We start from the raw sequence: 15,651 nt of genomic DNA, 5'->3' as shown, positions 1-15,651 counted from the left end.
ATGGTATTAGAACACTCGAGGCCTAGAGAGTCTTTCATTTTCACGCTTCGTGACCCTTGTCTTTCTTTGACCGATACCTTCATTTTTCGAAGTGTCGAATCCCTTCCACTTTTCTCTTTGATTGGTGTTATGTACAGAATGGTTGCCTAGTTGTACTTCCCCTTAAAACAATAATCACCACCACCACCTTTCTCTTCTGTTATGTTAGTAACTTGTATATACCTTTATGTTTACATATGCTAGGTGAGAAATTGAATGCTTCTCATATGGAAGGTAGCTGGGAAGATATCAACTGAATACAATAAAAGGCTTCTTACTCGGGAGCAGGCCTGTCCGGTGGCGAAGGTTGGCTACCACGACAACACAGCCTCAGCCATCCCGATGGCTGTTGCCTCCGGCTTGGCCGTCTTTCCCCTGCCGTCTGTGCTGGGGTCTGGTTCTCTGCCGTCACGTACACGCCGGAGAAGGCCGACTGCCGCCGAGGTGTGAACTGGAACTGTCGGAGGGACAAGTGGATGGACACGCTCTTCGTCACGGCTACCCGCACCTGTGAGAACAGAGGTAACAAATGACGTTCAACATTCTCTGGTCACATTAACAACTCAAGTGAACAAGCAAGTTACTTAATGAGTCAGTCAGGTATAAATTAGCGAGTCAGTGGGTCAGTGATTACATGAATGTGCGAATAGCTCGCTGATTGTACGGCAAGGAAATTGAATGACTGAATGAATGAGGGAGTGAGTGAGGCTGTAGTGTAGTGGTTAGTGTGACTAGCTGCCATCCCCGGAGGCCCGAGTTCGATTCCCGGTTCTGCCACGAAATTTGAAAAGCGGTACGAAGGCCTGGAATGGGTCCACTCAACCTCGGGAGGTCAATTGGTGTAGAAAGGGTTTCGATTCCCTCAGCCATCCTCGAAATGGATTTCCGTGATTTCCCACTTCTCTTCCAGGCAAATGCCGGGATGGTACCGGCACCTAACTTAAGGCCTCGGCCGATTCCTGCCCTTTTTCTTGTTTGTCCTTTCCGACCTTCCACGGCCTGGCATAACAGGTGAGGCCGCTTGGGCAAGGTACTTATCCTTCTTTCCAATTGTATTACCTGACGCAATGTCGCACGCGTACGTGTATGAGAGAGTACCGATATCGGCGTTTATTGCTTCGGACAAGCAACATTTTGGATAAAGAACTAATGAGGATTTTTTATGTCATAAGGTAGAAAATGACTCATGGAGCATTTTACACCGAAATAATCTTTTCAGTTCGCTGTATTTAAACTATAATAAATACTACAGAATATATATATAAATCAATATGAAGCATAATCAATATTTATTTATTTTTATTTATTTATTTATCTATTTATTTATTTTATTTATTTATCTATTTATTTATTTACTGCGACTACAGGATTTCTAATGCCGGGCTGAGTGGCTCAGACGGTTGAGGCGCTGGCCTTCTGACCCCAACTTGGCAGGTTCGATCCTGGCTCAGTCCGGTGGTATTTGAAGGTGCTCAAATACGTCAGCCTCGTGTCGGTAGATTTGTTGGCAAGTAAAAGAACTCTTGCGGAACTAAATTCCGGCACCCCAGCGTCTCCGAAAACCGTGGGACGTAAAGTCAATAACATTATTATTATTATTATTATTATTATTATTATTATTATTATTATTATTATTATTATTATTAGGATTTCTTATTCCAATTACAGTGCGATGGTTTTCTTTTAAAACTTAGTATGTCTCAGTGCTCTTTCTTTCTTAATCTGTTTTGGATCCCACCTCTACCGCCTCAAGGGCAGTGTCCTGGAGCGTGAGACTTTGGGTCGGGGATACAATATGAAAGTGAACCTTAAATTCATTATACTGGAGGAGTGCGTAAATTCGCTATGCAAACAACTTCCATACAATACGTTATGCTAAGGTCCATTTTCCCTTACACATTAGCAAAGGAAAATGAAACAACGAAAATTATTCTGACGGGCTGCATACAAATATGTGACCGAGCTCGATAGCTGCAGTGCAACCAGTATCCAGTATTCTGGATAGTGGGTTCGAACCCAACTCTCGGCAGTCCTGAAGGTGGTTTCCCGTGGTTTCCCATTTTCACACCAGGCAAATTATGGGGTTGTACCTTATTAAGGCCACTACCGCTTCCTTCCCACTCGTAGCCCTTTCCTGTCCCATCGTCGCCATAAGACCTATCTGTGTCGGAGTGACGTAAAACAACTTGTACAAAAAATAAAAAAATGTGGTTGGGAGGCATGATCATTCTTAAGGAATATAATGGCTAGGAGGAGCGTTGGAACATACGACGTTTTAAAAGAAAGCCATCGAGTGGAAATTGTTTACATGTATTTATTTTTCAATGTTTCACTTTTTTGCTATTTGTTTTTTTTTACGTCGCACCGACACAGATATGTCTTATGGCAACGATGGGATAGAAAAGGTCTAGGAATGGGAAGGAAGCGACCGTGGCCTTATTTACGGTACAGCCCCAGCATTTGCCTGGTGTAAAAATGAGAAACCACGGAAAACCATCTTCAGGGCTGCCGACAGTGGGGTTCGAACCTACTATCTCCCGAAAACTGGATACTGGCCACACTTAAGCGACTGTAGCTATTGAGTTCGGTTTTCAATGTTTCAAAAGAGTCTAATAACCTAATATCTAAACTATTCTAATATTATATTTACATTGTGGAAGAAACGATATTTCATATTTCCTTACAACAAACAAGTAGATAAAAAGAATAATTTCGTATCTAAACTAGTCTAATAACCCAATATCTGAACGATTAAGGCCACGACCGCTTCCTTCCAACTCCTAGCCCTTTCCTCTCTGTGTCGGTGTGACGTAAAACAACTCGTCATCATCATCATCCGTTTACCCTCCAGATTCGGTTTTTCCCTCGGACTTGGCGAGGGATCCCACCTCTACCGCCTCAAGGGCAGTGTCCTGGAGCTTCAGACCCTTGGTCGGGGGATACAACTGGGGAGTATGACCAGTAACTCGCCCAGGCGGCCTCACCTGCTATGCTGAACAGGGGCCTTGTGGAGGGATGGGAAGATTGGATGGGACAGGCAAGGAAGAGGAAAGGAAGCGGCCGTGGCCTTAAGTTAGGTACCATCCCGGCATTCGCCTGGAGGAGAAGTGGGAAACCACGGAAAACCACTTCCAGGATGGCTGAGGTGGGAATCGAACCCACCTCTACTCAGTTGACCTCCCGAGGCTGAGTGGACCCCGTTCCAGCCCTCGTACCACTTTTCAAAGTTCGTGGCAGAGCCGGGAATCGAACCCGGGCCTCCGGGGGTGGCAGCTAATCACGCTAACCACTACACCACAGAGGCGGACAAAACAACTCGTACAATGAGAAAGAGACAGTATTTCATATGCAATCTAATTTAATCTTTATAAGAAAGAGTAAAATAAAAAATAAAATAAAAACGTAATTTCATATCTAACTTATGATTATATTTATGGGATAGGGCTTAATGTAGAAGTTTTTAAGTATATTTTGTAGTTCAAATCAGCATTACAATAGGGTGATTCATATTACAGGAAACTATCAGTATTTCACAAAGGGATCAATGTACGCAAATTATAATTCTCAATTATAATTCCCACTACTGTTGTTTTGGGAAAATAAATAGACTTCGCCAAAGCAGAGCATTTATCGATGGCCTAGAATGAAAACCTCGTATCTCACCAAGTTCTTCTTATCCATTATTTCCCTTAAGACTGGTTACGCCTCCCAGCCACGCACGAATATGCAGTCCATCAGAACAACGTTCGTTGTGTTCTTTATTCCTATGCCGACGTGTGAAGGAAAATGAACCTTACCGTACCGTACTATAGGAAAGTATGTCTGCGTGACTTATTTACTAAGTCCTAGAGTATAATTTTTATAAGGTTCATTTTACTTTACGCATCATCATAGGAAAATAAACCCAACGAACATTGTTCTGATGGACTGCATAACCAAATGTGGCTGGGAGGCGTGACCAGTCTTAAGGGAAATAATGGATAGGAAGAACTTTTTGAGATACGAGGTATTCAGTCTAGGCCATCGTTATGTGACCTCATTCTTTTTTGTGGGGACAGAGGGGAAAAATAACTAAAAGCGGGACTAGCAGGCTAATCTAGTCAGTTAGGCTGTATGTTACTTTGTATCTGGACTTACCTCACCGTTAAGAAAACAATACAAGAAGGCAATGAAGAAGCCCTGGAAGGATGTGAGGAAATGTGTCGTGTAAGACCACAGCGCGAATTCCCACACAGCTCGGTCCAGCGGCGCCTCGGCCATGTTAACAAGGTTTGTGATACCCAACAGAGGCAGCAGTACAAGAGCTGCCCTGACTGCTTTCCTAGAGAGAAGACAACATATTTAGGTCAGCGTTACAAAATACAAACAATGTAATGTTTACGCAGAAAATGGACAAAACTTTAGGTATAGATTCCTTATGTGTAGATAAGAGAAGAGTTTATTTCAACATGGGTACAGAAATGGTAGGTTTGCCCTCTCATGGGTTACAAGTACAGACATTTTTTGTTTGTAGGACTGGAATCCATGTGTATGCGTTTAGATAATCAAGACTACATCGTTCACCGTACACGAGATATTATACATTACCATGAATAGGATTTCTATGTAAATATACAACCGAACTCCACAGATGAAGTTTCGGAGGTTGTTCAGGGATACGTTCTACGTAAGGTAATTCCGGTAGAGTTGCCGTACTTTTTATGTCTTTTGTTATATCTCGATATATTTACTTTAAAAATTGTTGCAAATTCATCGAGCATAATTTGAAACCATGTACATTTGATCAGAGATGAAAAAAATATTGGCAATTGAAAGTAAATGGGAGAAAGGAGGGAACAAAGGAATTGTTGCATCTGCGGCGTCTCTCCCTGGATCCCGGTATAGATGCCGACTTTGCTCGGGAGAGATGCCGCAAGTAAAATAATTAATGACAAAATCAAATTTAAGCCAATTTATTCAACTTTAATACAACCGAATACTAGAACGTACTACAAGACAATTATATCCACATAATATAATAATTCAATGGTAAAATAATCTATCTGATAATTTACAACATTAAATTAATTATATTTTAATTTCGATTTACTATAAATGTGCATATGCAATGGATTCTTCTCTGTGTTATATAAAACCCCACGGCACTTAACACCCTTGAAAGGGCGCTGGCCTGCACAGCGACCGCTGCACAGCCCGAAGGCCTGCAGATTACGAGGAGCCGTGTGGTCAGCACGACGCATCCTACCGGCCGTTATTCTGGGCTTCCGAGACCGGGGCCGCCATGTCACCGTCAGACAGATTCTCAATTCCAATCAAATAGGCTGAGTGGACCTCGAACCAGCCCTAAGGTAGAGAGAAAAATCCCTGACCTGGCCGGGAATCGAACCCGGGGCCTCCGGGCGAGAGGCAGGCACGCTATCCCTACACCACGGTGCCCTCGTGTTATATAAAGGAAACATCAAAATAATAATGAGTATAATTCTGTCCTGACACAGTAATTTGGAAACACGTCTAAGGCAAGATTCTTGAATCAAGAACTGATGTTTATCCTCTTACAAGTTTTTACAGATTATTTCTTAAAACTTTGTTCTCTAGCAATTTCGTTGCAACAGTCGTTATATGTAGAGCAAGATTAATGCAGTCACTGTTTGTAACTCAAACACTGGATACAGTCATCCTTTTTTGAATATCATTTTGACTTCGGTGATTATTGAAGTAGCTATACCTGTTGGACCCAGTGAGCCTTTTTCCAGATTTCGTGACTGCATTCTAAGTTTCAGTGTTCGTTCCGGAATTCTGCAGTATTATTCTGCCTCCCTGATCAGTATTTCCTTGGCTTTCAGTCTTTTAACAGCCTATCTTAAATTTTCCTGTGTCCATTGAGGTCTTTTAACAGTGCCCTTACTTTTATACTGAGCAGGCATGTCGCAAATTTTTATTGCTGAAAATAATATAATTTTATATAATAAAATAATGTTCCCAATGAAATTAATAAAAATAGATTATCGTGAGACGATAAAATATTCGAATAAAATACCGGTACACTCTGAATAGTATTGAATGTTTCCAGATCGCTTGTAGAAACTGATAGCAATGAGGCATCTCAGCCGGATTGTTGTGCGGCAACTCTCCCAACTATCAGGGAGAGACGCCGCACCCTCCTGTTTTCATACCTCAAGGCTATTATGGCCCAAAATTAGCTTACTCTCTACTACAGTTATGCTTCTGACGTCTACTGTACTAAAAACGTCTGATTGGAGCATTTGAAGCCAACTAAATATACAATAAATTAACACACGCAAAAACTTTGTCAGGAGGAAACATGTACTCGCCTCATGATATCGGCTATAATTGGCGCAATATACGAGCAAATTTAGTCACACTCGCAGACAGTAGTTCTTCCTTAGAAACTGAAAAACCACACATATTGCCATCTAGCTGTAACGATGGGAACCTTTAGCTACAGTGTATGCGTCATCTCTACCGGGGCGGCATCTGTCCCGGATTTACCTTATATCGGTATAAGAGATCCGTGGTCATTACAGAGTAATTGCATTTCGTTTGGTTTGTTGTCCCAGTTAGCTGTGCACATGTACTGCACTGAAAATAATAAATCCTAGTTCTTGGAAAAACGACGGAGTGTCGCAGGAGTTCTTTAACGTGCCGTGATCACGGTGGTTGACATTTTGAACATTTCCTGTACAAGAACAGTTCTGTATTTGTTACGTACTGTATAGCACACTAACAGTTTGGACACACTGTGACAAAAGTGCACGTGTTTTTTCTGAGGGTTGTTGCATTACTCTGTGTTTTGTGTAATTTGTTTTGGTTATTGTATATTGCAGGCTGACTATTTCTCCGTGTTTCGTGTTGCACGTTTTGGTTATTTACATATTACAGTTTTTTTTTAACAAGGTATTTTCACAGAACTAAGGATGATTGGGGTAGCAAACGGAATATATCGTAATTACATTATTACTCTGTAAGGAGCCACCGGAGACGACGCGTCCCTTACATCAATATACTCAAAAGGTATCCCTGAACAACGTCCGAAGGTTTGTCGGTGGAGTTCGGGGTTCATCTTGTATATTTGTTTTATCATTAACTACAGTTAAAACTTTGTCATATGTTTAAGAATTAGGATATTTGGAGCGATTAGAACATATTTGTCCAAATTTCCCTACATATTTTCCAGTAAAAGTAATCGGAATATACTTAGTCATTTTTACTTGCAATCGTTACTTTTTACAAAAATTAACTTTTTACTGGTCTGCCTCTGTGGTGTAGTGGTTACTGTGATTAGCTGCCACCCCCAGAGACCTGCGTTCGATTGCCGGCTCTGCAAGGAAATTTGAAAAAATGGTACGAGGGCTGGAACGGGGTCCACTTTACCTCGGGAGGCGGAGGTGTCGTTTCCTACCTCAGCCATCCTCGAATTGGTTTTCCGTGGTAGAATAACACCCACGGTATCCCCTGCCTGCCGTAAGAGGCGAATAAAATTTGCCCCAGGGGCTCTGAACTTTGGAGTGTGGGTTGGCGACCACGGGGCCCTTAGCTGAGCCTAGGCATTGATTCCACTTACTTGTGCCAGGCTCCTCGCTTTCATCTATCCTATTCGACCTTCCTTGGCCAACTCCTGTTCTCTTACGACCCCGACGCTATTAGGTTTCCAAGGGTTAGGGAGTTTTTCATTTTCACGCCCTTCGTGGCCCTTGTCTTTCTTTGGCCGATATCTTCATTTTTCGAAGTGTCTGTTCCCTTATATTTTTTCTCTCTGGTTAGTGTTATATAGATGATGGTTCCCTAGTTGTACTTCCTCTTAAAACAATAATCACCACCACCACTATTCCACCAATACCATCACCTGATACTTACCGAACTTGTTCGATCTCGCTGGTGTGACTCTGCCGTAACTTCACCACCAACACTCGGATGATGTTCAGCAGAAACAGGAAGTTGAGCTGCGGGGCATAGGAATACATCAAGTGTGTAGATATCACATCAATTATCAGAATGCGACTTGGACATGCATCTTATCCCAGTCATTTGTTCATAGATTCCCCAAATTGTCCCTCTGACCCCAATCAAGAAGCAGACCTCAACCATACAATTTTAGGATGCACTAGATACAAACTACAAGTAACTAATTTATATCAAACGCTTATACAACTCAAAGTTCCACTTCCCACTTCCGTTTCGTCGTTGATAAACAGCTATGACATCCGTATATATCGAGCAATAGCCAAGTTTTTAAGTGAAGCCAATTTAACATTGTGATATGTTTGTTCTGTAGTTAAACTGTTCTCATCCAACCAAAGTTCCTGTACCGTGGCTTTCTATCACCAATTAGTCACAATGCCATGAACGGTCCCATGTTGTAAAGATTTGCTCTTTTACCCTCCTGTTTTCTAAATGTACAGAGCTGGCAGCATGGTCTTCCGGACCAAATGCCAAAATGTTATTTAAAAAAATAGTGTGTAGATAACTTAATATTATAAATATTATCTTGTCATCAATGCTCTAAGAATGAATATAACACTCAAGTAAGATAATTCCAAGAAGCCATTACTATCGTGAACAAGGAATAAAAAGTTATATAAATAATAAAATGTAAATATTAGGTTATTTTGATGTAAGTGAAGATATTTAATTTTTTTTTGTTCTTAATATCGAGTCTTTTACGTAGGTATGCTTAGGGTCAAAGGAATAATAGTGTGAGAATTATGCTTACTCTGTGGAGTGTACTACCTATATACTCTTTGGATGTAAAAAAAAAGGAAGTAAACGCACAAGCGTAACCTGTGTTTATGCCGACTCTTAATAAATATACCTAATATATTTCAAAAGCCTTTACAACTCTATGCTGTAGTGTCTACGACGTACGAAAAGATCAAGTCTTCCGATGCTTGTTGTTTAAAGGGGCCTAAACATCTAGGTCATCATCCCGATCAACTCTTCAACTGTACTTAACCTTAGTAGTGAGTGGGTAGTAGTCAACTGTATATCTGAAAAACCTTCAGCTTGTAAGTTAAGTACTAATTTCTGCCTCGGATTAATTCCAAGATTATTCTGTAATCGGGACACATTTCGAAGAAATATTCCTCTTTTTTTTTTTTGCTATTTGCTTTACGTCGCACCGACACAGATAGGTCTTATGGCGACGATGGGGTAGGAAAGGCCTAGGAATGGGGGGGGGGGAAACGGCCGTGGCCTTAATTAAGGTACAGTCCCAGCATTAGCCCAGTGTGAAAATGGGAAACCACGGGAAACAGTCTTCAGGGCTGCCGACAGTGGGGTTCGAACCCACTATCTCCCGGATGCAAGCTCATAGCTGTGCGCCCCTAACTGCACGGCCAACTCGCCCGGTAAGAAATATTCTAATGGAAGCAAATACTGACAGAATGTTCTCTTATAATTGAATGAACACCAGATTTTACCTCAGTCTGTTACGGTTATTAACGCATATGTTACTTTCCAATTTTAAAACAGAATCTTTCAAAATAATGTAACCAAGAACATAATCGAAATTCACTGGCATTTTACAACGCGCCGAGGTACCAAATGGGGTTCAGAAATGGCTTTGGTACCCGAGAGGCATTAATCAGTATCAATGTTCTCCTTCAACGATGCCGAGAACAGCGCAAAGATGTATTTGCATGTTTCATTGGTTATGAGAACGTTTCGACAGAGTCAAACATGGAAAATTTTCGAAATTCTCCAGCAGAAACGGTTAGACATAAAAGATATCCGCACCACACAAAATCTTTACTGGAACCAGCGAGCCAAGATTTGATGAACGAGAACTTCAGAGATACGTATCAAAAGAGGAGTGCGCCAAGGTTGCATACTTTCACCGATTCTGTTCAGCATCTATGCCGATCAAATCTTCAAAGAAGCCTTGCATGATACTGAGCTAGGCGTAAAAGTAAATGGAGTCGTCATAAACAATAATTATTAGATATGCAGACGATACCATTGAAGGTCTTGAAGGACGGCTCAGTAGAATTCATCTCAGTGGATTAGGATGTCACATAAACCAAGTTTATGGTATTTGGCAGAAGCAAGCATGCAGATGTCTCCATTTCATTTAATAATCAAAATATTTGACGAGTAAGTCAGTTCATACACCTTGGGAGCACCATAACAGACAATCTGTACCATAAAAAAAGAGATCAGAAGCGGTATTGAGATTTAGAAATCACCTTTCCAAAAGACGACGTCATTCTTTTGTGATGATAATATAAACCTTAAACTCAGGCGAAAGCTGTTGAGATGTTACGTCTGTCAACACTGCCTTGAGGAGTACAGGCCTGGACTGGCAAAGCTTCCTCCATGAACAGATTAAAGGCCTTTGAAATGTGGTTACATAGGAGAATGCTCAGAATAGCCTGGACAGGTTTTGTAACCAATAATGAAGTGTTAAGGAGAACCAGAGCTGAGTGTGAGCTGGCAAACATCATCAAAGACAGGAAATCAGCTTACTTAGGCCATGTTCTACGAGGTAGAACGTACGGGCTTCTACACCTCATTTTGCAAGGAAAGAGAAAAGGCAAGCGAGGAGCTGATAGACTGTCGATGTCATGGCTCCAAAACATGGAGGACTGGACTTGCATCGACAATACCGAACAACCCTTCAAGTTAGCTAAAAAAAGGGGGGGGGGCGCTTTCCCCAAGGTAATCGCCAACATGTGGGGGACCGGATATGGCACTTGAAGGAGAAGAAGAAGAAGAACCATTAACGTGAATATGAATTTGCATAGAAATGCATGAAACCATTTAAAAGACTGAACAATTAAAGCGACTAAAACTAAAAAATATAACATTGATTGGGAGGTAAGTATTACGACATTTGTTACCCAACAGGATTTTAGTTACATTAATTTGAGTGATATTTATACTAGTGATACTTATCCAAAATAATATTCATTGACTACGGCAGCACTTATGGCTTACTTACTTACTTGACTCGTTTTCATTCCCCATCCTGAGGGGAACTCTCTGGCCGAGAGTTGTGGGTGTGTTGGGGGGTTGTGTGGAAAGAGGAAGGTGGGTAAGTGGATGTGAAATATGACGGAGATGGAAGAGGGGGAAGTGGCCTTCTTTTCAGGGGTTCAATATTGTGGCTTATGGCTAACGTTCAAAGATGATGTGTGCTCTGGATTGCGTAGCGCTTGGTGGACATGATGAAGTGATAGAGCTTCTCATATCGGAACTACTGTAGGTCATCACATCTTTTTTACATCAATTAGTGGAATGTAGCATAAGGAGTCTTTATTCCACCTCTCATAATAATAACTTTTCCGATATTTAATAAAAATCCTATTTTCAATCATTTGTGATTTACCGTCGTAGCTTGCAAGAATCGGAACAGCATGGTAACGACAACACGAACAATATGGTATATACGTCAACGATTTGGAAACTTGTTTACTACGGAAGCAGTCCTTCGTTCAGGATAGCTTAAAGACACTCGCTGAGCAGATCTGAAGTCCATTAGATGTTACAAGTTTTCATCCACAGCAAGATATTTCAAATTTGCTACAGAGAGTTATCGTATGGTTCCTAATAAGACGAATATTCTGGATGCTGTAGAACACCTGGAGGATTGAAATTGTCTACTTCGTGGGTTAATGCGCGGCTTAGCATTATTATCAGAAATAACGGGAAAGACATGCCTATCTTCCTTTTTTACTTGAGCTGTATTCGGCGACGAAAGAGTGTGTGGGTTTTGTATTCTGCTTGGCTGGATTTAGATTTTAATACCTTTCGAATCTGAGAAAGTGGTCGCAGAAACAGAAAAATAACCGTTGCTTAACTCATCACGCTGAACTGAATCTCCTGTGAATATCTTCAGAGATGCATCCTCGAGGACAAAATATTTCGATTTTTGCACATCGTGTATAAATGCGATACACAGCCTATAGTGTCGGGGTATTATTTTGAAGATTATGCACTCGTCCTTCTACACACAAACAGTAGAATGGGGACAATGGGATTGTGAAACTAATATTTATAATTTCCACATGTGCACACTTCACACATTATTTTCTGTTGTGTAATTGAAAGAAATGGAATTGGCACGTGTGTTTGTTACCGGACAACGAAAAATCATGTTCCTACGGAAAGGTTAAAACATTATATTTTATACTGATGATTGGATCTTCTTTTCCTTTTTTGCTTGACGAATGACCACAATATATCGATTATTGTGAAATAAACTTTTTCACTTATATGAATTCAGTTCAGAAATGGAAAACAAATATAAAGTCTGCTTTTGACCATTGTAAACGAGATCCTTAATCCACCACGCCACATATGCCTTCCATTCATCCATCCTAACCCCCTGTGGGTGGGCGTGATGGAATAACACTCACGGTAGTCCCTGTCAGTCGTAAGAGGCCACTAGACGGGGCCCCAGGGGCTCTCAAATTGGGAGAGTGTGTTGGCGACCACGGAGCTCTTAGCTGTGTCCTGACGTTGCTTCCACTTAACTTATGTCAGGCTCCTCACCTTCATCAATCCTATCCGACATCCCTTGGCCAATTATTGTTCTTTTCCGATCACGATGGTGTTATATTTGCGAATCCTAAGGGAGTCTTCATTTTCACGCTCTTCGTGGCCCTTGTCTTTCTTTGACCAATATCTTCATTTTTTGAAGTGCTGGATTCCTTCCATTTTTCTCTCTGATTAGTTTTATATAGAGTATGGTTGCCTAGTTGTACTTCCTCTTGAAACAATAGTCATCACCACCTTCACATCCATCCAAAACGAAGCTCTGCATGTTGGGTGACGAGTCTTCATACCAAAAGTGACTTCCACTCATGACATATAGGTCACCGCTCACGGAAATTTTCACCAATATACCAGCACTAACGCAGATTTTCATTTCAAACTTTTCAGTTACTCTATGTAAGGAAACAAAACATATTGCTGTCTCGACGGATGACTGATTTCTCTATCCTAAGAAGAGCGCTGATTCCTAGGCTGTTAGCATCGCTAAGCAGAACGCCCAACTGCTATAAATGCAAGGCACTAATGGAATAAAAGCACAGTAACAAAAACCTAACTCATTTGATGTTAAAGTGTGAAAGATGAGCCAGGTAAGGAGGTACTGAATCAGTTTACTAGGTTCGACATTTGGAAAGAAAAATAGATAGGTTTGTAGAAACATAGTGAGATTTCGATCACTTATTTTGAAAAGGAAATGCATATGGGTAAGGTTTTATAGAACAAAGTCATGTATGAATAACAGATTAAGACAAACAATAAAAACATCATAAGGCAAAATGAAAGACTCCAACAGAACTGAGTGCCGTGTATCATTGAGTTTATTTGCTAACTTAACGCGGGACTGATTCCTGTTTTCTAAAGAGAGGACAGTTTTCTAATTCGTCAACCCCCCTTTTCTCCACAATCAAAACTGGACATGTACGCATAAATGGATATTTTTGTCAACCAGACTAGAGACATAGTTCATGAAGTCTAGTGATACCTAAACGGAGTTTTATTTGTAAATGGTAATCATGTGGGAATTGATAAATGAAATCAATTTGAATATGGGTTTAAAAACAAATGTTTAGTGTAAACGTTTTCTTTAAAAATATCAACGTGTTTGATTTGTGAAGTGAACTGACGTGCACAAATATCGTTATGTATTTATTATAATAAGTTATAATGAACTTCTGTCGATAAACACGTTTTGTTAACAGTGATTGCTTTTAAATGTTTGATCTGCAAACATAAGTTCGCTGGACAAATGCTTTCACGTCAGTAACTTTTGATGTGAATTGAAAATATTCCCACTCTATTGGCAATTACATCTGATATGAATACTGAAAAGGTTTGTGATAGAATTTCCACCACAAGTATTTCTCTTGATGAGTTAAGTTCAGCCTTATATTAGAGTAAAATATGTATTATGATAAAAGTTGTGGATAAATTATATCAGAATTGTGAGTTAGTGTATAACACTTCTGCCAGTGTCTCACAGTTTCAAATGAACAGAGCAGGTTTAGCTATGTATAAAATTATATACCAGTTAGTTCACATGTTTGTATTGGGAATAAATTTGCATATTTAATAAGAATTGTCTGCGTTCAAGTTGGCAGCCTCAGTCGAAGTGGTTGCGATCTCTTCCGTTGTTTTGGTGTTATTCGTAGTTCTTCTGGTTGCAGATTTTTCCAGGCCTTTCGACAATATGTCTGCTTGCTGAAGTTGAGTCTCCAGGACGAGTGCCAGTTTCTTCTCTAGATCTTCGCTTACCTCATTAAGCTTTTCCTTGATTCCATAGAGAAAGGCCAATTAAGTGCATCCCCAAGAAGAACTGCCAGGATCTACATAGGAAGATTGGACACAGACATATCAGATCAAGACATAAAAGATCACCTACTAAACAACGGCATCGCCAGAATTATTGGATGAGAACAACTACCTACACACGGCATAAATAAAGGATTCAAGGTAGGAATACCCATGGAGGACCGGGAAACAGCCTTCAACCCGGACTCGTAGCCAAATGGCATAACATTCCGCACTTACCGATTTCCAAACCACTTCTAACAAAGAACAAGAAGAATGTCAAATCTCCACGGGAAAGGAATTGGACATCATAATATGGAATGTAGAAGGATTGAAAAATACAATCAATGGAGAACCAGAAGATATATGGGTAGGAAAAGAAATAATAATAGCCACAGAAACATTCCTGACAGAACCACTTGACATTCCAGGATACTATACGGCACACTCATACGCAAAGCATAAGCCCAGAGGCAGACCAGAAGGGGGCGTCTCCATCATGTTTAAACCAACCCTAGGATCAATCAAAGAAATATTGAAGGAAGAAAAAAAAGTGATTTTAAAAGCTACAAACCTATCCATAATCGGGATGTACATTGCATATGACACGTCCGTGGATGATACAGCAGAACTACTGTCAGAGGCAATAGCGCTAGTCAGTTCAGATAGAAACGTAATACTAGCAGGGTTTTTAACTGCAGACTGGACAAACCCAACTACAAAACAACTGTGATGCTAAACATCTTACGAGAAGAAGGATTCTGCCTTATAGTAAGCCACACGAAAAACCTACGTCGCCTATAATGGCACAAGCACTATAGACCTAGTTTTCTACCGAGGAGAGGACATCGCCATCAAAAGTCAGCAAAACCTATGGCAAACATCCAACATGCCGCTGACTAAGCACATCGCTATCCATACTAAACTTCTACTGCTAAGAAACAATAATGCTACATCAAACACGAAAATGCAAACAACCTCACGGAAATTGAACATACAAACACTAACCAACGACACGCAAGCCCTCAAAGACACAAAAAGACACAAGAAAACAATATCAACCTTGAAATGTCTACCATTCACAGCGCTACAACACCAGCGACGATCCCAATTAAACCAAGAAAGGCGAAACCATGGTTTGATGCTGAGTGTTACCAGAAGATCACCAACTAAACAACGACATCGCCAGAATTATTGGATGAGAACAACTACCTACACACAGCATAAATAAAGGATTCATGGAGGACCGGGAAACAGCCTTCAACCCGGACTCGTAGCCAAATGGCATGACATTCCGCACTTACCGATTTCCAA

The 15,651-nt window shown here is 40.7% G+C and overlaps 1 protein-coding gene across 1 annotated transcript in view; it reads right to left on the bottom strand.

Annotated features, from left to right (window-relative positions):
- The window catches only part of Pdfr (Pigment-dispersing factor receptor), a 373,916-nt gene that overhangs the window by 5,907 nt on the left and 352,358 nt on the right, over positions 1-15,651 (bottom strand). Inside the window, exons 10-12 of the mRNA XM_068228235.1 lie at positions 7,915-8,000; positions 4,177-4,360; positions 318-547 (exon numbers count right to left, since the gene is read on the bottom strand). Coding sequence (XP_068084336.1) covers positions 318-547; positions 4,177-4,360; positions 7,915-8,000 — 500 coding nt within the window. The remainder of the gene's footprint in view (positions 1-317; positions 548-4,176; positions 4,361-7,914; positions 8,001-15,651) is intronic.

This window comes from Anabrus simplex, chromosome 6, assembly GCF_040414725.1.
Source record: "Anabrus simplex isolate iqAnaSimp1 chromosome 6, ASM4041472v1, whole genome shotgun sequence".
Lineage (NCBI taxonomy): Eukaryota > Metazoa > Arthropoda > Insecta > Orthoptera > Tettigoniidae > Anabrus > Anabrus simplex.
The sequence above is the reverse complement of the archived record's forward strand: the minus strand, read 5'-3'. Positions and strand labels throughout refer to the sequence as shown.